This window comes from Stegostoma tigrinum, chromosome 12 (genome assembly GCF_030684315.1).
Source record: "Stegostoma tigrinum isolate sSteTig4 chromosome 12, sSteTig4.hap1, whole genome shotgun sequence".
Taxonomy (NCBI): Eukaryota; Metazoa; Chordata; class Chondrichthyes; order Orectolobiformes; family Stegostomatidae; genus Stegostoma; species Stegostoma tigrinum.
In genome coordinates, this window is record NC_081365.1 from 70,165,189 (window position 1) to 70,189,677 (window position 24,489).

The 24,489-nt window shown below is 44.0% G+C and overlaps 1 protein-coding gene across 1 annotated transcript in view; it reads right to left on the bottom strand.

Moving 5' to 3' along the window:
* Window positions 1-2,059: 2,059 nt before the first annotated feature.
* The window catches only part of wwc3 (WWC family member 3), a 164,273-nt gene continuing 141,843 nt past the window's right edge, over window positions 2,060-24,489 (bottom strand). Inside the window, exons 14-23 of the mRNA XM_048541017.2 lie at window positions 23,902-23,988; window positions 21,525-21,717; window positions 20,669-20,833; window positions 19,139-19,287; window positions 14,224-14,398; window positions 11,158-11,322; window positions 9,582-9,674; window positions 7,474-7,704; window positions 6,063-6,190; window positions 2,060-2,889 (exon numbers count right to left, since the gene is read on the bottom strand). Of these exons, the coding sequence (XP_048396974.1) occupies window positions 2,823-2,889; window positions 6,063-6,190; window positions 7,474-7,704; window positions 9,582-9,674; window positions 11,158-11,322; window positions 14,224-14,398; window positions 19,139-19,287; window positions 20,669-20,833; window positions 21,525-21,717; window positions 23,902-23,988 (1,453 nt within the window). The 3' untranslated portion in view covers window positions 2,060-2,822. The remainder of the gene's footprint in view (window positions 2,890-6,062; window positions 6,191-7,473; window positions 7,705-9,581; window positions 9,675-11,157; window positions 11,323-14,223; window positions 14,399-19,138; window positions 19,288-20,668; window positions 20,834-21,524; window positions 21,718-23,901; window positions 23,989-24,489) is intronic.

Genomic DNA, 24,489 nt, shown 5'->3' on the forward strand with positions numbered 1-24,489 from the left:
AACGTTTTAGAAACACACGTCCTTAAGATCCGCAATTAAGTCAGACTTTAATTCATCTAACATTTCTGACATGGAAAGAATTCCTGACTGAAGCACGAGGAAGCTTCATCAAGATCATTTAACAAAGTGCCTGTGACAATCAACATTCCCAAACAGTAGGAAGACTGTAACACAATACCCATTAGGACTGCAAAGAGTGGGACAGAAATAGAGTAGCAAACCTGGAGCCAACTGCAGATAGATGCAAGAACTTTACAGGAGTGATAAATGAGTATTTTCATTATTCTGACCAAGAGTGGGATAGCAGGCTGACAATTCCCACAGGGACAGGGCTGTTTCGGAGTCTCAGACTGTTGGGTGGGGCTATGCGGAAAAAGAACCATCGCTCAATAATGCTGCCCCTTTATTGGGCATGGTGATGTGTCCTTTGTTCAGCAAATAGCAGCAAAATACACTTTTGAAACTAGACGGCCCTTACAAGACTTTCAATTGGAGAGAACAACAGGCGACATTGGAAAGGAAGAAGCGTCAGCATGGAACGCCCTGGCCTGGATCTTTCCCTCAAGTTTAGAAATCCTGTTTTCCACCATGCTCAAACAAATAAAAAACATGTACTTTTCATTCTGAACAAAGATCCACTGGAGGATCCTAAAGGATTGACTCGGCTCAGTAAGTGTCAGAGGGAGCCATGCAGGCAATCCATTTACCACACTGGCTGCTGTATTCCAGTAAGGATGGATGTCCCAGGACGCTATGGAGAGAAGCTAAGTGTTTCAGGGAATAGGGTGGGTACAGTAAGTAATGGAGTAGGTGGCAGATGAGTCAGATTAGGAGCAGCTGAGGGGTTCGGGGACTAGGCAGGTTGGCTGGGGTCAGTGGTCAGTGTTTGTGATGAAGTGGATATCAGTTGTCTAGCCACCCAAGAATAAGTCTCAGATTTTCTGTCTAACGCTTCCTGGGTAACTATCCAGAACCACTCAAAGTGGAAGACTTTTTGGCAGGTAATGGGAGTACGGGGAAATGCCCATTTGAAGTTCAATCTATATCAAATATGGATCTTCCGACCTCATTACAAGCTCCCTTATGAGTTTCAACATGGCAATTCTTGATTCCAGTGACTGGGAAACCGAGCAGCTCAGGAGAATCTGAAAAGGTTTTGGGATAATGCCATTACAGTTAAGGCCAGGAAACTCTGAGCAGCCTGCAAGCCTGTACCCAACTTCATCCAAGTTTTTTTTGTTTCATGAACATTGCAGTCTCATACAATGAAATCTTAGCTATCCAAAGATCCCAATACTCCACTCTCCAGTATCAAGAATCAGACCTCGCAGCCAGGAGGGGCCAGTGATTGATTCCTGCTCCTGCTTCCTCTCTACCCCGAACAGCAACTTCAACTGTGGCTGAAGTCCACACTGAAGCACACCTGGTTCGATTGGAAGCCATGCCAGTCAACCAGACTGGGAAATCCACCAACAGGTACAACAGGGGAAGGCAATGTCCTAGTGGTATTATCACTGGACTGTTAATCCAGAGATCCCGATAACATTCTGGGGACCTAGGTTCAAATCTCGCCATGGCAGATGGTGGAATTTGAATTCAATAAATACCTGAAATTAAGAATCGATTTAAGACCTTATAACCATTGTTGGGAAAAACCCATCTGGTTCACTCAAGGAAACCGCCATCCTTACATGGTCTGGCCTACATGTGACTCCAGACCCACAGCAATGTGGTTGACTCTTAACTGCTCTCAAGAACAATGAGGAACAGGTGAAAGTGCTGGATGTGTTGATTGGTGCCCTTGTCCCATGAAAGGATAAAGAAAACAGAGTGGCAACATTTAGGATACTGGGGAGAACACTGCCATGCCATAACTTCCACAATTTATCATTAGACACAGTAAGGTCATAGTGATACGTGACACAAACACCAACACACGTGTAATGCATATTAAAAGCTGACTGACCACCATAATTGCATAATGTTTGAAATCTGCTGCTTTTCTTCTCGATCACTTTCTCAAATGTCAGTAAATGAAATTGACTGCAAACACTCCACATTCACTAATAAAGGTTCTTTTTTATTTTTTAATAGTAAAAATATTGAAAGACGTTACTATGAAATTTTTTTTATACAATACACCGTTGTGGCAAAGAATACAATGTTACAATATAGTGTAAAGGCACAGAGTAATATAAAACACTAAAGTTATGCGTGTGGCTTGAAACATATTATGGCAACATTAATAATCAGCGCATAGTATTTTCACATCAGGTAACAGAAACAAAGCCAGCTTAAGATTTCATTCCAGTGCACCCAAAATACTGCAGAACTTTATAGTCTTAAAATACACCTAAAACTGAGATTTTCCTTCAAGGAAAAATATTTTTTTTTAAATAAGAAACCTATATTACAGTGGATATGATTAAGCTGGCCTTGTTTCTATCTTCCAGCCTTTTAAGCCCACAGAGTACACAGAAACTGAACAGATATACAACAGCTTAGTTTGTTTTAATATAATACCATCCCTTCAGAGGGATGTTAAATTCATAACAAGGACAAACCACGCCTTGCTTCAATTCTAGAATTATAATATATATATATATATCCATATGTAAAGATATATATATATATATATATATATATATATATTTATATAACATAAGTATATAGGCTTTTTTTTTTCCCTTTTTTCTTTTTACAAAAGGTCTATAGGAATAATCCTGGCAAAAGTGTTTAATAAACTCACTTTTTTTTCTAGTAACTTCACATGGATAAAATTGAGACTGATAAATACTTCATATTTAAAATATAGTAAAGTGTCATACATCATCCGCTGGCAGAGGAGGTATGTTGATTCGTGCTCGGGTGAAAAATGCCATTTTCTCTCTGCGAATACAAAAGAAAATGTCAAGGTCACTCCTCAAAGTGTCTTTTACTCACCAGAACTGAACTCACTGGAACTGGCATTCCAGTCAGAAGGTTTGACCAAGAGCTCAAAAACATTATGTTGAAAGGTAATCTTGATAAATTTTACTGGGAACGGAGGCAGGGGAGAAGAGGGAGACAGGACAGCTGAGCCTTAACAGAAGAATGTTGATTGTGGGAGTGGAGGCAGAATGGAGATTAGCCAGTGTTGACCTAGGGATTAATACTGGAGTGCTCCTTCCAGCCCTATGTTCAGGGAGTAGCACTTAGTGTTACCTTGCTGCTTTCACCAAGAGTTCAATGACACAGAAAGCCTCAAGACTGAAGGAGATCAGAACACATTGATTTTAATTTTCCTAACTGAACGTAATAGGTTTGTCGAGGCTAAAGAATCATTAAAACAGCATGGCTGCATTTTTTTTAAAAAAGTACATATTGGCAGGAGACAAAGCGATGGGAATTGTTCTGAAAATGTTTTAGGTTTTCTCCTGAATTGTTAATTTATTTCAAAAGATTGTGCTCAAAGCAATAAAATGGATCTAGAAATTTAGCCATGTCCACCTTTAGGATCAGTACCCTTTGCCCAAGGCTTAATTTCCACTAAGTCAGTGAGCTGTTTGCAGCAACGGGCAGCTCATAGGTAAAACCCTTAAAGGGAGTTTGGGGCACTGCTGCTTATTGACGGAGGACTACAGCTGACCAAGCAGTGGGGATTTTGGAGGGGCTTGCAGTGGCCACATAAATGCCAAGCTGGTCAGCATCTAGCCAGTGTCAGCTGCCTCCAGCCAAATAGAGGCATCAGGACCCTTCTCTATGTATTTTTTAAATATGTTTACATTCAAGCTAAAATGTACAGTCATATTTGTGGATGACCAACGTTGCAGGAGAAAGACTCCAATGGTGGATGTAGATAGCGAGTAAAGATCCAAGTCCAATGGTCAAATAGTCACTCCTCAATTTCCATAATGACTTGTAATCTGCTGGGTTTAGATTAGATTATATTCCCTACAATGTGGAAACAGGCCCTTCGGCCCAACAAGTCCACACTGCTCCTTGGAGCATCCCACCCAGACCCATCCCCCTATCACCCACACACCCCTGAACACTATTGGCATGGCCAATCCACCTAGCCTGCACATCTTTGGACTGTGGGAGGAAACCGAAGCACCTGGAGGAAACCCACGCAGACACGGGGAGAATGTGCAAACTCCACACAGGCAGTTACCCAAGGCTGGAATCGAACCCGGGTCCCTGGTGCAGTGAGGCTGCAATGCTAACCACTGAGCCACTGTACCACACCCTTAATCTATCCTAGAGAAATTGTTAGAATGTTATAGCAGGGCACTTGGGTCTGCTGATCTTCTATTGACTAGCCAATCCAAGATTCATTCAGAAATATTCAATGCCCTGAGACCCGTTTCAGCTCTAGGTATGTCCCTATGGAATCCCTCCACATCACAAATGCTGATACGGAGAAATGTTGGAACCTTCATCACAAGCATTTGGAAGTGGAGCATGCTGCCTACCTCCCCCTATTGGCAACTGGTAAACTTGCATACAAAATAAGACTGCCTTAGTGTCTGGTGAAAAGCCAAAGACCACAGACGGTACACATTGACACAAAATGTCTCTAGAAAGTTTACGCTGAACATTTCCCCAAACACAACAGCTGGTAACAGAAATATTTGTTTCTCACTACAGCTGGATGTCAAAAAATGATTAATTTTCCTTTCTGCTGGTGGAAAAATTGATTACTGAAGGACACAGTTTTTTTTATTCAATTGATGGGAAATTTATAATGCCATCATTCATTGCCCATCCCGAGATGCCAATGGCAGGAGTGACTTCGTGGGCAATTTCAGATGGCAGCTAAGAATCAACCACATTGCTGTGGGTCTGGAGTCACATGGAGGCCAGAAGAGATCAAGACAACAGATTTTCTCATCTGAAGAATATTTGTGAACCGCTACAAAAAAGAACTGAAATGCACATTCGAAAATAAAAAAATTTGCAGCCGACGAGGGAAAAAGCAAAAGGAACTAATCTGATAGCTGTCAGAACTTGTACAGGCTGCATGCTGCATGTTAACATGCTGTAATTTATGGAAAGCAGCATCCAGAATCTTAGCTGGACCTTTACGCCACAAATGGGCAAGCGCAGAATTTCACAGGTAAACTATTATGATGTTTAAAGACTTGCTACAACCTATGAGAACCTGTTCGGGGTGACAGGGAAACTTTGTAACTGCTGGAGGTGGATATCCAGCAATTTACCAGGAACAGAACTCCCCAGGCAGGCTCAGAGTCCACTGTAACCTATCCAAGTCAGCCATAGCCCACTCTGCAATGTGTTCTGCCCCATGACCCAGTTGCTCAGGCAATTCAAAGGTGTGTCCGTCTCAAATACCCACTTCTCTTTCTACCTGGACTGGAGGGCCTCCTGTTTCGTCCCCCTCCAAGCGCCCACTGTTCTAATTCTTAATTGGATGACTAACTGCAACTCTGTCTGCACCGCCCCCAAACTATCCCACAGCCCCACTCCCTTCCAGCCAGTCACTGGTGAATTCAGGAAAAGAAATCACACCGATGACATTTCCCAACAAAGCAAGGGCTTCTAGACCCATTTGATTCTGACAACAGACAGGTTCTGAAGTCAATGGCATAAATCTTGCCTCCTTCTTTCAAAATAGCCATGATTGCTGGAAATAAATACATTTCAAAAGTAAAATTAAAGTATGATTTAAAGAAAAGATCTAGATCACAGAAGTAGTATAATAAAAAGAGATGAGAAACAGCAGATATTTTAAACTTACCCTAGTTAGAGATTCCTATTCCAAAAAAATATCTGTGTGCTTTAAATGAGATCACAGCTCTACCTCTCCCCTTTTAAAATGGTCCTCAAAAAGCCTATATATCGAACCAAAATTCTGGTCAGTAGATCAGGCTATGTAATGAGATAGTTGGTGTTAAAGGTGGCCTGTGAAGTGTCATAGGACATATTGATTCTTTAATGCCAACACCAAACAATAGCCCGCATTTATATAGTGCTTTTACTGCATATTCCAGGTCACTCATTTTGCACGACTATTGAAAATTGTGACATAACAGAACAATTCTCTCTTTCTTAAATCTTACCTGAAGGACTGAACCTGCAAGGGCTCTTTTTGGCTTTTCCCTCTCAGTTGATACACTTCCTTCGCTGCTTTCTTCAGCATTTTCTCAGCTGTTTGGTCTTGGCGTTGCTCCAACTTAGTTTGCTTTGCCTGCAAAAAAGTGTTTTGGAAGAGTACTTACTTCACTGCAATAAACACATTGTACTTTATCTATTTATCAGTCTCCTCACTAACGTTCTCTTTGATACAGAATCCATTTTCACACCAGCTACAATATTTGGGGAATGAGCCTTCAGCTCAATAGCAGCATTTCCACCATTGAGTCAAAAGGGAACGGTTCAGGCCATGCTCCAGTTACCGTAGCAGCTGGAGAATGGAGCGCCAACATCCACAGAACCATAGAGATGATAAAGATCAGAAGGGGGCCATTTGGCCCATCTCGTCCATGTTGTCAATGAAAGTCTAACATTTAATGGGTGCACGAGATCCTCTCCATCCAATGTAAAGGGTAGATGAAGCTCTTTAGCCTTGGTAGCAGCCCTACTTGGAAAAGACATTCCAAATTGAAAAGGGCAATAACATCACACACAAGGCAGAATCGTGGATCAGAAAAGAAGGCCAACAATGGGAAACAGTGGCTCAGTGGTTAGCAGTGGCCAAACTACAAGGAAGATGGACCCTAAATATTTCTGAGAAGCATGCAAAGGCAGTTACAGGCTGATTATTTAAGTGAATCAGACCACGATGTTCACAGCTGCTAGCTGGTATTCCATAATCCCGACATGTCCCTGCAACCCACGACTGTTCGGTTCATCCCGTGTAACCTAGTAACAACTAGGTTCTAAACCTTGCACAGCCCACCCGATGAGAGACCAGTCTGGTTAGGGCTTAGAGCTTTGTTGCCATCCCAGCACTTAGCCAAAATTGGGCACATGAGGGTCATCATTTCAGAGGAATGGCAAGGTGTATATCCCGACCATATCAGTGGGATACAGCACCAGGTTCGATTTCACCCCTGGGCAACCGTCTGTAGAGTTTGCACATTGACCCCACAGCTGTGTGGGTTTCCTCCCACGGTCCAAAGATGTGCTGGTTAGGTGTATTGGCCATGCTAAATTGCCCATAGTGTCCAGGGAATGTGCAGGCTAGGTGGGTTACTGGGAAATGCATGGTTAAATGGGTGGGGTAAGGGGTTGGATCTAGGTGGAATGCTCCTTGGAGGGTCAATGTGGACTTGATGGGCTGAAAGGCCCGGTTCCAATGATTCTACATCACCTTCCTCCTGGTAAATTGAACAGTTTGCTTTGAAAAGTGAGAAGACAAGTTAGCATTGCTATAAAACTCCTTTATTCCTCATTGGCTGCAGTCGATTACAGACATGCAAGCGCACATCAAACACAGATCACTCAATTAATAAAGCACGTCCTCCTCACCTGTCTCTCTGCTTCCTTTAACAGATTGCGGAACTTCTCATCTCGTAAAATCCATTGAGGGAGGTCGGCCTGTCCTCGAATCCGGCTCTCCTGCAGCCGCTGTTTCAGCTCTCGCAGTGCGGCCAACTCCGCGTTCAGTTGCTGCTGTCTAGTCCTGGACGCCTGGAGATCCAGCTCCAAGTCCAGGGATGTTCGTGTTGGATGTTCAACAAGTGGCGTTTTGAAAGATGGCTGCCGTGTATCAAACAACAAACAAACACACACGGAAAACAAAAAAAAAGGCATGAATGTCCAGCACAAGAGGGGGACATGCCAGTGTCCAGGAAATCAGATTTTACAAGATATTAATTAATGAAATTGTGTGGCAATTTAAGATCTAATCATTTTTAAACCACAGCGGGAAGGTAAGCACAGAGGAATCGCAGAGTGATCTGAACCTCGGTTGACTTGCACTCCATGCAAGTGCAGTGTCTCCTTTAGGACTTCCGAATATATCTTCTCCCTAAAACATCCCTGTCATTAACCTTTGCTCCCAGTGTCTTGTTTCTTCTCCTCCTGCCATACAACCAAGCGTTGCAGATGAGAACGTGTCAGAGAACATACTGTCAATAAGATTTTCATTCCTTTCTATACAAGCATATAAAAGGGTACACAATGAGGGGGGACAGGAAACAGAACAAAACTGACTAGCGCAGTAAAGTAGGAATAAATTAGATTTTACATGAGTCACCCTTATATAGACTGGAGCTCAAACTCCCTATGATACTGGTTCTGGTGCACGTTAAAGAAACATTAGTTACGCGTGACAGAACAGTTTCCAGAACAACATTAACACTGTCTCCAACGGGGCCATAAAGATTATAGGTGTTCACTTGCTGCATTGCAGTGTGGGAGACTGTACCATTTCCTATAAATCTGTGACTGTTCTTCAGACAGCATTGCACAAATTACACTGTGAAAAAGGGTTGAAGGGGTCGTCGAAAGTGCTGTACAAATGCAAGTCTTTACTGCACCGATTGTAACTCCATCGGCCAAAAGTCCAGCCCTTACAGCAGCCTGAGGTCACTTTGGCCATTACAACAGACCGAAATAATCCAAGACTGGATTCAAAATGGGAGCTTAGCAGAGAGTGAGATGGCGAGGGATTTTAAGTCAGAATCCAATCTGAATAAAGATTAGATTTACAGCAGGCTAAGTAATTCCAATTGTCCAAAACCTTCCCGTTAATTGGGGTCACTCGTGTTTGGAAAACTTGGGAGGCCTTTCCTAGCTAAAAAATAAAGCCAGGTTTACTGCAGGGCTTTCACAACCCTTCTGTAGAGGATTGAATGGTTGGGGAAGGTGGGGTGGGGAGGCTGCACTGACAGAGCAAACCCTATCTTGCAGCAGTAATGCCGTCACACTGACTTGAAAACATTATATACAAGACCTACTTCACCCGTTGGGTGTATCTACAAATCAGAGATAATGGCCAAACTACAAGAAAGATGGACCCTAAATATTTCTGAGAAGCATGCAAAGGCAGTTACAAGCTGATTATTTAAGTGAATCAGACCACGACGCTCACAGCTGCTAGCTGGTATTCCATTATCCCAACATGTCCCTGCAACCCACGATGCATACTGTCCAGTTCATCCTGTGTAACCTAGTAACAACTAGGTTCTAAACCTTGCACAGCCCACCTGATGCGAGGCCAGTCCGTTTAGGGCTTAGAGCTTTGTTGCCATCCCAGCACTTGGCCAAAATTGGACACAAGAGACTCATCATTCCAGAGGAATGGCAAGGTGTATGTCCCAACCATATCGGTGGGATACAGAGCCTTTTCAGCACAACTGAAGGCTGCACAGTGTTGTTGAGCCTGCCAGCAAAACTAAATCCTGTATTCCCCAACCCTGCTTCAGCGGCAATCAGGTGGTAACTGGGATCCAAGAACTAACATTTCACACACTCCACGGAAAGGCAAAGAAGGACCTCCCTCCAGTTTTGATTCCCACCCAGCTTAGAATGGGATGGTACACCTGCGTAAGCATAACTGGAGAATGCACAAGCTGAATAAAGCACAAATGATTCAGACCCTAAGCTGCCTTAGTATTATCTGTGCTGCTTACCTGTTTATAACGCAGAGTGCGTCTCTCCAATGCATTTCGGATAAATGGGGACCTTTTAGGAAGCGTCGAACTGTCGCTGTCACTTCGGTATAGCTGCAGTAAGGAACATGGCGAGGCAAAATTATTTGTACGTGTCCAATTCTACTTCACAGCGGTGCAGCTATTACAGTCGACATTGCGATCATACTTTCCTGAAAATAACTGCAATCTTCACTTGAATCTCATTCCTATGAGCGGGGAAATCTACACACATCTAGATGGTCACTGCATCAGGCCAGGGATGCATCAGAATGCTGGGTGAGCAGGACTGGTGCAAGTTAGAACACAGGAGCAGAGGTTGCAGAGAGTGGGAGGATGGAGCACTGCGAGTAAACATGACTGAAGCATGTCTGGGCTTGGACGAGAGTTACAGCTGACAATGAGCTGAAGCGAGGGAGAGGTGGAGCCACACTAAGTTTGGAAGCTCACTCTGAGCTTGTGTATTACACCGAATCTGGTTTAGCTTCACACAGTGGCCCTGAAAACAATGGAGATGGTCACTAAGATCTGGAGCTGGTGGCAAGGATCAGGACAATAGCCTCAATCACCTCAATCCTTGGCTGGAAGATATCTCTGCTCATGTTTGTCAAGCAGTGTGACAAACCAATGTTACGGAGAGCTTATAAACAAGGTGGGGAGGTACAGCAAGTGTTAACAGTAAACATGTGGAACTTGAGGATGTGTTTCATAAGTTTTATACAACATAATGTGAGATACCAAAGATGATTTGCTATTCGAGCAGCCAACAATTTGGGTTAAACTTCTTCAGAAAGGGCTGACTCCTGTTTTAGGTGTAAATAAGTTCTAAATTTGAAGAAATAAACCACTTTGAAATGGGGCATGTCACATTCTGCCTCGTGGAATGACACATACCAAAACGCCTAACAAGGGCTGTGTCCCAACAATTCATTTCCCCACCCAAAGTGCTCCACCAGCAGTGTTATCAAATGAGAACTGAAATTAAGCCAAGGGAAAGTTCAGGGCAGTTGTGCAAAAGCTGTGGTCAAATACGTTGATTTGAAGGCATGATTTAAAAGAGAATGTTGTCGCAGTTTAGGAAGGAAATGTCGGAGCTTGTAGCCTCGATAGCTGAAAGCACACCTCTCAGTGCTGGGACACAGGAGGTTGGAGATTCACAGAACGCTGGGCATTGAGGTTGTGTAGAGTTCTTGAGTAACGTAGCATGGAGTTATGGAGGAAGTTAAAAGCTACAGAGTGATTCCAATGCATGGGTGTTTGAATTATGGAGCGACAACACAGGCACTGGAAGTAAATAGTCCCATATTGTATTTAAAATTCATGGCCGTCGGGAAGTAAGGGTGTACAACTTCATGCTCCATGTACTGATTTCCACATAAAAGGTGGCGACTGTACTGCAACAGTTCAGTTGCAGTTCCCAGCAGAGCGCAGAGGGTTGACCATTAATTTCAGGAGATTCCAGGATAATCCCAGCTGGGAAAATGCAATTTATTCCCCAGAATCATGAAGACGGAAGGCCCAAAGGATTGTTCCTGCAATGACAGGGAGTGCTACTAACCCTGCAGACATACTGACTGCGTGCTCCTGGCGAAAACGTCTGTGAGCGGACAATGGTGCTGCTACGGACAAACGGAGAGCCACGTGACCGTCGACTGCTCCTCTCCTTCGGTCGTATCATGACCTCTTCAGGGAAAGGCTCTTCGGTGTTGGTCTCTTTGTCGACCTGCAAGAGACAGCAACTCCGTCACCTCCAAAATCCTTTACCCACTTCAACACAGCATTCACTCCCACAATCTGGCAATCAATCAATCTCTTCACAATTTCATTCGCTGTTCATGACAGTAACTATACAATCAACTCCAGTACTATATTTTGGTAGCACTGCAACTCACAACTTAAAGGCTTTTTGCTGTGTGCTGTGCAGCTAATTAGAATAAGAACCGAAAAAGTGGCTTCTTTCCCCAAAAGGCCGAAGGAGATTTGAAGCCAGAGTAAACTATTACCAAGTACTGTGCAACCAAACAGGTTTTGTTTACAGTTATTTCCTGCATATATTTCCTCATAACATTCCTCCAGTGAATTCAAAGAATGACAAAAAAAACCCCACAAATTAGAGCTGTGGTGTATTCTATGTCTCACATCATATGACCAACGAGCTGACATTTTGACAGGAAAGTATAACAGACAGCAATTCACTCCACTTTTCTGTCACACATCTCGGGCCAAATATCGAGGACTGAGTTCCAAGCGCTCTTGCAGGGCTTGGAGCACAGGAATCTAAACTGACACTGCAGTGCTTCTATAGGAGGATTAGTCAAGATTCCACATCCCAGTTCACCACACAAAACAGCCTCCCATCCACTGACTCCATCAATACTCCCCTCTCCCTCGGGAAAGCAGTCAACTTAATCAAAGACCCCCTCCCACCTCCTGGTTACAATCTTTTCCATCAGGCAGGAGAGAGAAGTTTACAAACACGTACCAACTGATTCAAGAACAGCTTCTTCCCTGCTGCTATCAGACTTCTGAACAAAACCGTCATACATTTGAGTTGATCTTTCTATAAGCTGTAACACTATATTCTGCAATTTGGTTCTATTACCTTGATGTACTTCTGCATCTGGGTAGCACACAAAACAACACTTGTCATTGTATCTCGGTACAGGTGGTAACACTACTGCTCCAGTTTTATCTGGGTGCTGGAGGTTGGGGGTGGTGGGGGGGGGGGGGGGGGGGGGGGGTGGCACGAGGAGGTGGCGTTAAGGCAGACGTATCAAGCTGCCGCAGTGCATCATGTAGACCATTTAGAATGCAGTCCCAGTACAGCAGTGGGTTTGGTGGCTAAAAAAAAAATCAGTGACAGGGGCACTGAACAAACAAATGGTTCTGTCCACATCGATACAAAGCTGTTGAGACGATGGTTATCACCCAAACAAGTATTCTGTCGTACTTCTGAGCTGAACCTTCTAAGCAGTGAGGGGGTTTTGATGGTTCAGAAGATGACTCAGTGTTTACAGCGATCCAGCATTTGGCTGACTCTTGTAGCCACTGTGTTACATTTCTAATCACCCATTTATCAAAGCAGGAGTCTGTCTTCCATGTGATAGCACAATACAAACTCCAGTCTGCGCTCTCTCCCCTTTCAGACCAACACCTCTTACTGGGGAAGACCAGCCTTTCATGTCTCTTTGCATTAGCCTGTTCAGAGAGTTGATACCATAACTCTGGAGCAGGTGGGACATGAACTGGGGTGGGGGGCTACCCCACCACAACAGAAGAGGGTGGGGGCTACCCTCCAGGCTTCTGCAGTCACTTCTATGCAGCATGACTGGTCAGGTCTGGCCTGGCCTGGCCTTGGATTCCTTTTGGTGACTTCAGTGGTGTTTTTGTCAGCATTGGACTAGTCCCCCATGCAGCAGCTTCAGTCATTCCATGCGGCTTTTCTGCTGCATCAAGGAATTTGACAGAATTAGGAATTTGTACCTAGGTACCCTTGTAACTAAGATGACACCACAAGTGGCAACTTGTAAACTTTTCATGTGAGAACGTGTGCCAACAAAGCCAATTCTAACTCTACTCTGCAACAGTACTGTAAGTCATGAGGAAACGACTGGAAGAGTTTCCTTGTTCATGATAGGATGTGAATCTACCTGCCACCTGCCAGTCTAAGTCTCAGTGTTATTCAGACCCTACTGGAGGGTGCACAAGTTGTTTCATTACCCAAGAAGTCACAAAGGGAACGAAACGGTCAACACAAAGTTCCACTGCTGACTGTATAAGAAACTTGAAAGTTAGGTGCAGGTAGTTGGCCAGTAGATGTTTTCCAAAAGGAACAATGGCGGCCCAGGGCTTTACTGGCTGGCTGACTGGCAACCCCACATCGTGCGCAATTCTGACCACTCGAGGTTTTCCTTTTAGCAGCTATTGACAACAGGCTCCTTAGTGCCACGCTTTGGCTGCCTTCACATTGAGGGCAGAATCCTCTAATGTTCAGTGTCTCGGAATCTTTCTCAATCAAGTCTGTGATGAGATCTGCAACCAAATCTGAAGTGAAGTGAACATCTGGGAGCAGAATACCAGCAAATAGGTAATGACTGATCAGTGGCTCAGTGGTTAGCACTGCTGCCACACATTACCAGGGGCTTGGGTTTGATTCCAGCCTTGGGCATCTGTCTGTGAGGAGTTTGCACGTTCTCCCTGCGTCTGCATGAGTTTCTGCTGGATAATCTGATTGCCTCCTACAGTCCAAAGATGTGTGGGTTAGGTGAATTGGCAAAGCTAAATTGTCCATAATGTCTAGGGATGTAGGAAATGTATAGTTACAGCGATGGGGTGGGGGGTCTGGAGGGAGGTGGTGTGGTTCGGGATCTGGGTGGGATGCTCTTTGGAGGGTTAGTGAGGACTCAATGGGCCGAATGGCCTGCCTTCACACTAAGAATTTGATACTTCTACAACGGTACAACTCTGGCTGACGACAGTGGCCCAAACATTTGTCTACCATGACTGCTGGACAATAGCACAAACTGTCTATATGCCACCACCATAAACATCGTGGACATAATCTGACCAGCCCAAAAATGCATTAGTCATAAACAGCACTTGTAGCCCGGGAAAAAGTGCCTACCTTCATACGCGAGGCTCTCATTCGGAGAGCAGCAAACTGGCTCATTTGATCTGCAAACTCGTGCAGGTGGCTCCCATTGCCATCCACCCCACTGAGCTGTTCCAACATTGGGTATTGCGGGCTAAGCTGGGCACTATTGCTGCAGCCACTGTCCACTGACTCGGCCTGCCAACTCCTAGGAGAAAGTACATCAGTACAACATTACACATCAATAGTTAAGACAAGCACACAATTCCCATTGTGAAGATAAACAACATGACTTTTATAAAAAAACAGACTAATACAACTGATGCAAGGTCAATCAATCATTAGCAAAACTGCACTGCCTATGGTAGACACTGTTAAGAGTTATTAGCCTTAAATCAACTTAGGCTCCATCCAAATCATCCCCTACCATCCCTCTGGTCCGGTGGTAAAATAATGAAACTGATGACGAATGATAGCAATCTCTCTCTTTATAAATTAGTCGAAAACAGACACCAACATCAAACAAGGTATTTCCCAGAGTTTGGAGAAGCACAAACGTAAAGGCACGATTTCCAATCAGCACATGGTGTCCCAAACTGCCTGGGATTTTCTGAAGAAATCTAACTCATTTACAGTCAAACGAATGGGTGGTGGTGGGACCTAGTGGTGACCTTCCAATATGCAACCAAATGGAGTCCAGTTGAGGCAATAATGGGTGGCAGGTAGCCTGGGGCCACATCATCGAGGCCTGTCTGCAGCTTTCACACAGAGAGTAGAAGGAGGGGTGCAGGAGAAGTGAGCCAGTGGGACAGGAACAGTGGCTGCATTTAAATACAGACTGGCAAGGGAACAGCCATTGAGATTCTGTTCCCAGCAGACAGGGCAGCAGCCACACGCAAGATGCAAGACTGGATCTAGCCAACAAAGTCAAAAAAGGGATGGGTGATACCAACACTGATACAGCACATGAGACCATTCAACAACCAGAGGTCTGGTACATGACAGCAAGTTGGTGGCCCTGCACCTCTTAGCGCCAGCCCTGAGCTGTAAAAGGAGAGGTAGTTGACCCCCACAGAGGGACAGACCAGGGACCATGGCAGACCGAGTTGCAACACCCAGGAGATCAGTGTCAGTAGTGCTGACTACATAGGGCAGATAGCTACTTAAAGTGGCACAGGTTGATGTCCACCACAGAGAATGATAAGTTTGATGTACGTACTTCTGTCAATGCAGAAGCAGTGTGTTCCGCCATGCACAGGAGGTGGTGTCCCCAGCATTGCTCGAGTCACAGAGATGGAGGAAGAAGCGACGGAGGTTAGGAAGGTTTCAGCAGACCGAGTAGAGTCCATGGCCCTTGATCATCACAGGAAGCTGCAGATCAAAGGCAGGCAGAAGGATAGGGCTGGCCGTGGGAGCTGTATGCAGCAGGCAGCTCTCTCTCTCCAGTCCAGCAAGAGGCGAGGTGCTGCCAAAGGGATGTGAACGACATGAGACATTGGAGAATGACAGCCATCCACCTGGTACACGCTCTTCCAGCACAGCGAGGGGTACCCACACACATTTACAACAGGTACCTCTGGCTGGTGAGCAAAGCACAGATGGGCAGAGGCAGGAATAGCTCCAGCCAATCCCCACAGGAGGTTTGAGGCGTGATCAGTGAGAGGCCCAGTGTACTCCCTGTGCTCTGGAGCAAGGCAGCCATCACCTACACAATAAGAGCAGTGGGCCACTGACAGTCTCACTGATGGCTCACCCACCATCCTGGGACAAGCATGATGGGAAAACCTCATGTGGTCACCTACACACCACATTCCAGAAGCCACCCATCTCAATAGACAGACAGACTTCAGAGACACTGGTGTCTGTCACCTCTACAAAGTGAACCCTTTCTTTGCATACATCTCGAGGTGGGTAATGCTTTCTTCAAACAAACATCGGGCTACTTTGCTGCTTCTATACCCTGCCTCTGTTACTGGTGTCTGCCTGTTTCTCTCTTCACTGCAGGACTCAAAGCAAATCACCCACTGAACTTTGTCCTGTTGAAGTGCCAATGTGGTGATGTTGTCGACACAGATTATTAGCGACCTGGAAGATGGCCTTTCGCCAAAAGCTCTCACAGTGGTGTTCCACTCTGCAATGCCTCTGAAGATCCTAGCAGTTTATTCTCAGACCCAAGCCTGCCTGCCTGCAAACATAGAACTCTCAGGAGGTCATTCTGTCTACTGTACCTATACCAGCTCTTCAAACCAGCATCTTTACGTGGCGCCAATCTCCTGCCTTTCCCCATATCCTTGTACGTTATTTCTTACTTCCCAAATAATCATCCAGTGCCCTCTTGAATTGAACAAGCTTCCTCCACGTTTCCACACTGTGCATTCCTTACCTTAACTACTTGCGGTGTCAACAAGATTTTCTTCACACCACCCTTGCTTCTTTTGCACATTACTTTATATCTATGTCTTCTTGTTCTTGATCTTAAATGTCTTCTGCATGGGAACATCTTCATCTTCTCCTCTTTGTCTAGCCCACGCTCTATTTTGAAAACCTCGGGATAAATGGATCTGTTTCTGGTTCACAAGATGAGGTGCTAAAAAGGGTTCGGTCCCTCAGGCCTCAACCATTTACAAACCATGTTAATAACTTGGATGCGGGGATTGAAAGCACTGTTGCCAAGTTTTCAGATGACACCAAAAAGAAGAAAAATTGGGAAAATAAGTTGCAAGGAAGAAATAAGAAATTTATAAATCTGACCAATGAAGTTTAATGTGGATAGGCACAAAGTCATTCATTTTGGCCGTAAGAATAGACTGAGAAATAATTATCTAAATGGAGAGACACTTCAGTGTGCTTCAGTGCAGAGGGACCTGAGTGTCTTTGTACATGGATGACAGAAAACCAGCAGACAGATTCAGCAGGTAATAGGAAGGCAAATGAAATTTCAGCATTTATTGCAAAAAAAAGTATAAAAGTAAGGAAGCATTACTGCAAGTGTGCAAGGCATTAGTGAAATTATATTGTATACAATTTGGTCCCTCTACTTGAGGAAGGATATGATTGTATTGGAAGCAGTTCAGAGGATATTCACCAGATTAATTCCAGAGATGATGGGTTTGTTTTACAAGGAGAGATTGAGATGAGGTGTATACAGCCTATAGTTCAGAAGAATGAGGTCTAGACCTGATTGAGGTCTAGAAGATGCTCAAGAGGATTGACAAAGTGGATGCAGGCATGATGTTTCCTCATGTTGGCCAATCAAGAATGAGTTTTAACATAAAGTGTAACAGATTAAACAAGATGAAGGGAAATTACTTTACTTGAGGGGTCGTGAGTGAATCTGTGGAATTCATTACCCCAGAATGTGGTGGATGCTGGGACATTCAGTAAATTTAAAGGAAGAGGTAGACAGATTTTTTGACCAATAATGGGTCGAGTGGTTATGGAGAGCAGGCAGAAAAGTAGAGTTGAGGCCAGGCCGAGTGTATTAAATGGTGAAGCAGGCTTGAGGGGCTGAATTGCCTACTACCGCTCCAAGTTCTGTCCAGTCACATCTCCTCAGCCAGCCACTTTCTCTTCAAATTCAATCTATCCTCATTACTGCTGTAGTTTAATGACTGTGGCTCTGAGCCAACAAGCAGCTGCTGCACAGCCCTTTGCTTCCTTTAAGGAGAGGAGCGGCTGACAGTCCGGGGAACTCCCACGAGTCCTGTGCGAGAATCAGCAAGACCTGTGTAAAGGAAGGCAAATGGCCTGCTCTACCAGCCTCAAATACCTGTCTGCTACCAGCCTGCAGGGTCCCAAATTGTCTAGGTAAGTTGGCCGGCAGCTGTAGGACAATCCCCCCAGCCACACGAGCTTGGAGCTGGGAAACATTTCCACAGATTAACCTTTCAAATAAAGGCTATGTGCTCTCGCTCTGCTGCTCCGAACAAGTTAAGAAATAGTTCATTGTGGAGCATATGCTCTCATCCCTTTACAATTCCCCCCAAAAGCACATCAGCAATCATACCACCTTCCCACAGAAACCATGACCAACTTACACTCCGTACTCCTCAAAGTCCCAGCTTTCTAACCCTCAACCAACTTCCGTTCAGACCACCAGCCTCTCCCACATTAACATTCCCCAAAACACACCCCCACCCTGGCCAAAATTTCTGCTCTTGAAATTCATTTATTAAAAGCAAGATTAAAGGTTACAAAGTTAACAAGCAACTCTTTCTGCCAGCAGATGATCACAATGAGCCTTTTTTACCCCTCCCTTAAAATGATGCGAATGTTAACACTATTATGTTACTACAAACAGGAGAAATCTGGCGTGTAACGTCAGGGGCACAGGCTTATTGGTTCAGTTCTTTAACTATCGGACCCTTCAGTAAACTTGTATAAACCTGGTTACCATTTCATTGTTTCAGTGCATGGAACCATGGCAGGTCTGAATTGACAAAGACACTCTTGAGTGGTTGTCAAAACTGACCAGTTGTGTCAGATGTCATGACATGTTAGACTGCATACTGCTGAGCACTGGGCCTCAAAATGTTCTTGCTCCACAGTGAGGATTGCCTTCTGGTGCCCAGCCTGTGGGCTGGACTTTATCTAAGGGGTCTACCTGCAGTTCTTGATCATATTCATGGGCTATGGGAATCTTTTCCCCTCAGATTGCTCATATTTTCCTGCTGTGAACTTTTACACCTTCTACCTTCATACATACCTCCTCTGGATCAATCTTCTGTTTCTCTCACTGCTCCTTCATTAACCCTTTTCACCCCGCACGTCACTACTTTCGCTGCTTAAACCATTTCTCGTCCACCTTTCCCTCACTGTTCTTTCCATGCCTTCTCCATTTCCTTGACCCCCTATTTGCTGAAAGGGTTGATTGTAACACTGATTCTGTTTTCTTCTCTGTCTGAGGATGTTGCCTGACCTGCTAAGAATTCCCAACGTTTCAACGTACCTCTCTGATGCAGCTTCGGTTTTCTCTTCCTTCATCTCCTCCTGGATTTCCTCTTCCGTACATTCCAACTTCACTCGCTCCTCTGCTAACTGTTTCTCCACTGCTTCCAACTGAGCTGTGGTCCTTGCAAGAAGCATTGACACTGCATCCTTCAAGTGGATAAAACAAGTATATCAGTACGTACCACCTGGGTGTGCACAGTAAGAAATCCAAACAACAGAGATAAAGAATGAGCGAAACATTTAAAATTCACCCCTCTTGTGTCTCACAGCATTGGGTTAATGTACAAAATAAGGTGCTACGGTCAATGCGACAGCCCGCCACTTATTGAAGTGGCAGCATTGAGTTCATGATTTCAAGGATTGTGGTTGAGAAAGCTCAGCAATGTACTTACCAGGGAATAGTAACAGACATCAAAACAACAGTTGTTGAGACGGGTAATCACAAAGCTGCTGACATTTAATACGGAGAAGTACAAAGTCCAGAAGAAACAAAAACAAAATTGCTGGAGAAACTCAGATAACGGGAACTGCAGATGCTGGAGAATCCAAGATAACAAAGTGTGAGGCTGGATGAACACAGCAGGCCAAGCAGCATCTCAGGAGCACAAAAGCTGACGTTTCGGGCCTAGACCCTTCATCAGAGGCTCGAAACGTCAGCTTTTGTGCTCCTGAGATGCTGCTTGGCCTGCTGTGTTCATCCAGCTCCACACTTTGTTATGCTGGAGAAACTCAGCAGGCTTGGCAGTATCTGCGGAGAGAAAGCAGAGTTAACATTTTGGGTCTGAATGTGAAAGATGGACAGCAAAGAAATAAATTAGGCAATTGTAAAGGTGCACAAGGACAAAGTGAGCTGGGGATTTGTGCATTTTGAAAGTTGACAGGACAAGTTGTTACAGTGATTAGGGAAGTATATAGGATACTTGACTTTGTACATAATAGCACCGAATACAAAACAAGTCACGAAGTAGCCCTCAACCAGCAAGCTCTGCAAAAGCTTCGGCATCGCACTTCTGGAAGGAAAGAAGACAAGGCTTCAGTACAGAGGTTTACCAGGAATTGAGGTGTTCAGTTAGGAGTCTGCTCTAGGAGAGCAAAGGAGGTTAGAGAATATCTACTTAGAAGTGGTTTGGACGGGCCAAGTAGAGAAAAAAAAATTTCTCTGGCAAGTGGCTCAAGAGTCAGACATCCCATATATAAAATAATTTGTGGAAAAAAAGGTGGGAAATGAGGATAATTATTGACAGGTAGTTCTCCTGTAACGCAATAGTTATGTTCTTATGCAACCTTACGTTACAAAAAAAATCACATATAGAGAAATCATTATACCATACAGTAGAAATTTTGCATTATTCAAAGTGTCCACTATTCATCAATCGCATTACAGCCAATTCATGATCTTGAGCTCAATATTTTTTAAAATCCATTCACATCATAGATATCCAACAGACATATTTGCTCATAAAAGCATTACTGTACTTGCCTCTGTTAGTACATGAATGAACACACATTAGCACATATTCTACTTTACCTTCATTTCACTATCCGTCAGCTTTCCAACAATTCCAGTACTGCAAGCTTGCCTGCTGTTCCTTTCAGGTATTGCCCCCATACTACTGAAGGTTAACAGTTGATACCAATGGAGCAACATTTCACCTGGTCTTTCAATGTCAGCCAGGCTTATCTGAACAACTCCCTAAACATAAGAAATTCATTGAGTGAAATGTAAAACAAACATATCAAGGTTAAGAGCATGTTTTCTTTAAGCCCCATTTGTATTACGCCATTGAGTTACTGTAGTTCAGAAAGCTCAATGGCTTCCTGGCCAAACTGGTCTGCTTGCTCCACACTTCATCTCCAGTGTCCTGGGCGCAGTGCCCCCTCAAGGCACCCAGCAAACTGACCAGGGTTCTTCAGTAATATTGGTCAAAACCACTGGCTCCATTGCTGGGAAAGAAAAGGGGACAGCAGATACTTGGGAACGGGACCACCTCCAGGTTCCATGTCATCATGATCTGGATATCTACGGCCTTTTCTCTATCATTGCTGCACCCAGGCTAACTATGAAATACACGGAATGAATTCACACCTCGACTGTCTGCAAATCAATTGAATCCAGATCTAGACCTAATGTGACACTTCCCGGGGGAGACAATTTATGTGTGGACAGCAAAATAGGTTTCACAGTGAGCTCAGAGGGAAACTAGTTCATACAGTTGTTAAACTTGCGACGTTAAGGGAAGATATCAGTATCTGAAACTAGTTCACACTGATGGTAAACCTGCGGTGTGCGAGGATATCAGTGCCTGGGCCGAGATCACACCAATGTTAAACCTGCAACGTGAGGGAGGATTATCAATACCAGGAAACTGCAAAGCAGCACCTACCAATAACTCTTCCTGAATTTGCTGGTCAATGGAACATATATCCAGCTGCACAGTCTTCAATCTCAACATGCTGGGTGCCACTGGGATTTGAAAGGATTCATTGAATGTCATTAGGGCCTGAATCTCTAAAGCCTTGGAGCGGAAGGTAAACGTTGTGCCTGGGTCAATCGGGAGCAATGAGGTCCTTATATACCTGCAAAAAGAACAGAATTATTCTTGCTCACAACAGATTGAGTTTTAACATACAATATCCCAGCACCCAGCAGTAACAGTGACAAGCTGGTACGGATGCCATTGTATCCTCTGCTGGCTATTAAAAAGCATCCAATTGCCCACCCCACTCTATTTCTGCTGTGTTAAATTAGGGCTTTCTCTGCAGGAAGTTAGACCTCAATGTATGGCATAAAAGACTGCAAATCTCTTCAGCTTCTCATCTACTTTCCTGTTAAATTTGATGCTGCCAGTTAATAGAATGAACATTGGTAGGGCATAGCTTCTTTCATAAAGTTCTGTAGTTCCTACCACTTTCTGGAACCCCTCACAATGTGCATGAGCCAAAAGATGACAGATAAATTTACAAGAGGACCGATTATAATCAATCCAAACTTGATCTCTCCAAGGACAAACCCCAATTGGTTGTAATCCTGGAGTTGAGGCCATGTGAATTGATGACATAGCATTCAATTGCATGACGCTGCTTCGGGGACGCTCAATCACATGACATTTGCTAGATAACAAAGTGTGAAGCTGGATGAACACAGCAGGCCAAGCAGCATCTTAGGAGCACAAAAGCTGACGTTTTGGGCCTAGGCCTGCTGCGTTCGTCCAGCTCCACACTTTGTTATCTCGGATTCTCCAGCATCTGCAGTTCCCATTATCACATGACATTTGCTGTAGATTGCAAATGTTCCTTCAGTTACCTTTGTCTCAGTACCCCCAAGATCTGAATAAACCAAAGGCTTTTTGCTTTCAAAGTGAAATGCGTCACAATTTATAAACCAAAATTGAAAGATTTAAGTAACACTTAAACAAAAACTACTTCTACAATACATCCACACAATGAAGCAAATAAATTACCACTGACTCAACAAAAACATTGATAAATGTAACTTTCATACAAAAACCAAAATACTGCAGATGCTGGAAATCTGAAAGACCGAAAACTTTCAGCAGCTCTGGTAGGATTCAAACTGTAAATTCTGTTTCTTTTTCCACTAGATGCTGTCAGAATTGCTGAGTATATCCAGCACGTTGCCTTTTCATTAATCAAAAAGCGATAAGATCATACATAAACTTCTACCATGAAGTGCTTAAAAAAAATTTAAGCACTTCATGGTAGAAGTTTATGTATGATCTTATCGCTTTTTAACAGTCCATGGCAAGCAGTAAGAACAAACTGAACCAAAATCAAATCTATCATAAACTGACTGACTCCCATGCTGCACTTCAGGGAGGTGAAGCCCAATCCTCAGAGAAATCTGACAAAGTTGCCCTAATTCTGAAACCAAATACATTTCTGCAATAGTCCAAACCAGAGGCAGACATGCTCACCCTCTGCAAAAGGCAGGTTAAGTGCCAAAGGCAGATGGTGGCCATAATGGGCCCTGGTGCTGTCTTCCATTAGAAAGGAGGTGGGTGGCCTGATAACCTGACCAAAGCCAAAGGTAAACAAATGGATTCCAAAAAAAAGATAAAAGCACACTACTGTGAGGTTCACTAATTCCTGAAGTGTGCCAACATTAAAAACTTTCATTTCTGCCCACTTTGAACTCAATAGGTGCACACTCATGTGTCTGGAGTCGGTAATCCCAGCTCTGACATTTTTTTTTGCCCTCAGTGGCCTCTTAACCTTCTCATGGAAATTGATGAGTCATGGATTGGAATCGAGCCCTTTTCCAGCTTCTCACCTCTCACCCTTTCTTGGAAAATTGCATCGTTTTCTAGAGATAGCAGATCCAGTGTCACCCTCTAGTATCTGCAATCTTTCAATATGTGCATAACAATCCTTCTTCACTCCAGTGAAATCAAAAATCTTGGTTAAACGCTCACTCACTCCAGTTTGTGCATCAATACCCTCCACCCCAGCCCCCACTCAGTTTTCGACAGCTTCTCTCTAAGTCTCATGAACAGAGAAGAGATTTCTACTCATTAGCTCAGTGGCAAACACACATGATCCCCAGTGACTAGACCTCTGCCCTCAACATAATTCGAATCTTTGTTCAAAAGTGTCGTTAGTATTGTGTTGGACGTCATTTTAATATGGATCCAAAGTCAACATTGGCACTGGGCTCTATCAAGAATCAGGTCAGTCCTACATAATAGTCAGGCAAAAGCAGGCCTTTTATGGTCATAACTTGTATTATCGTTTCCAACTTACACTCTGCTCCCATCTTTCACCTGTAGGGCAGTGAGATTCCGTAAATGAAGGATGTGAATGATCAAGCATTCCTCCCGGTGATCGTACCTGAAGATACAAAAGTTATGGAAGCGTATTTGCCAAAGTAGTAAAAGACCTGCATTTATAAAGTGCCTTTCCCAACCCAAACAAGTCTCAAAGCACTCTGCAGCCAATGTCATAACTTTAAAGCCGAGTTACTGTTATGATAAACTGCTGATACCAGGGTATTACTGCCAGACATTTTAAACTGATTTCAAACCCTCAGGTTACTGTCTAGTGAACTTAAAACCTCTCGATTATTAGTCCAGTCACATCACAGTTAAACTACCGGATTCTGATTGTACATTGTTGCTGATGCAGAACTCTGTTGTTGAGTGTGCGCACTTTAAAGAACTTTAACACATTACTTTTCACATTGGTTTCCTCACGTTCTAATCATCCAGAGGTTGGATTACTATTGACTCATTTGTTTAAACTGCTTAACATGACAATAAGGAACATTCAGCCTGCTCTATTGTTTGATATGATCATGGCTGATCAAACACTTCATTGCCTTTCCCCACTCTA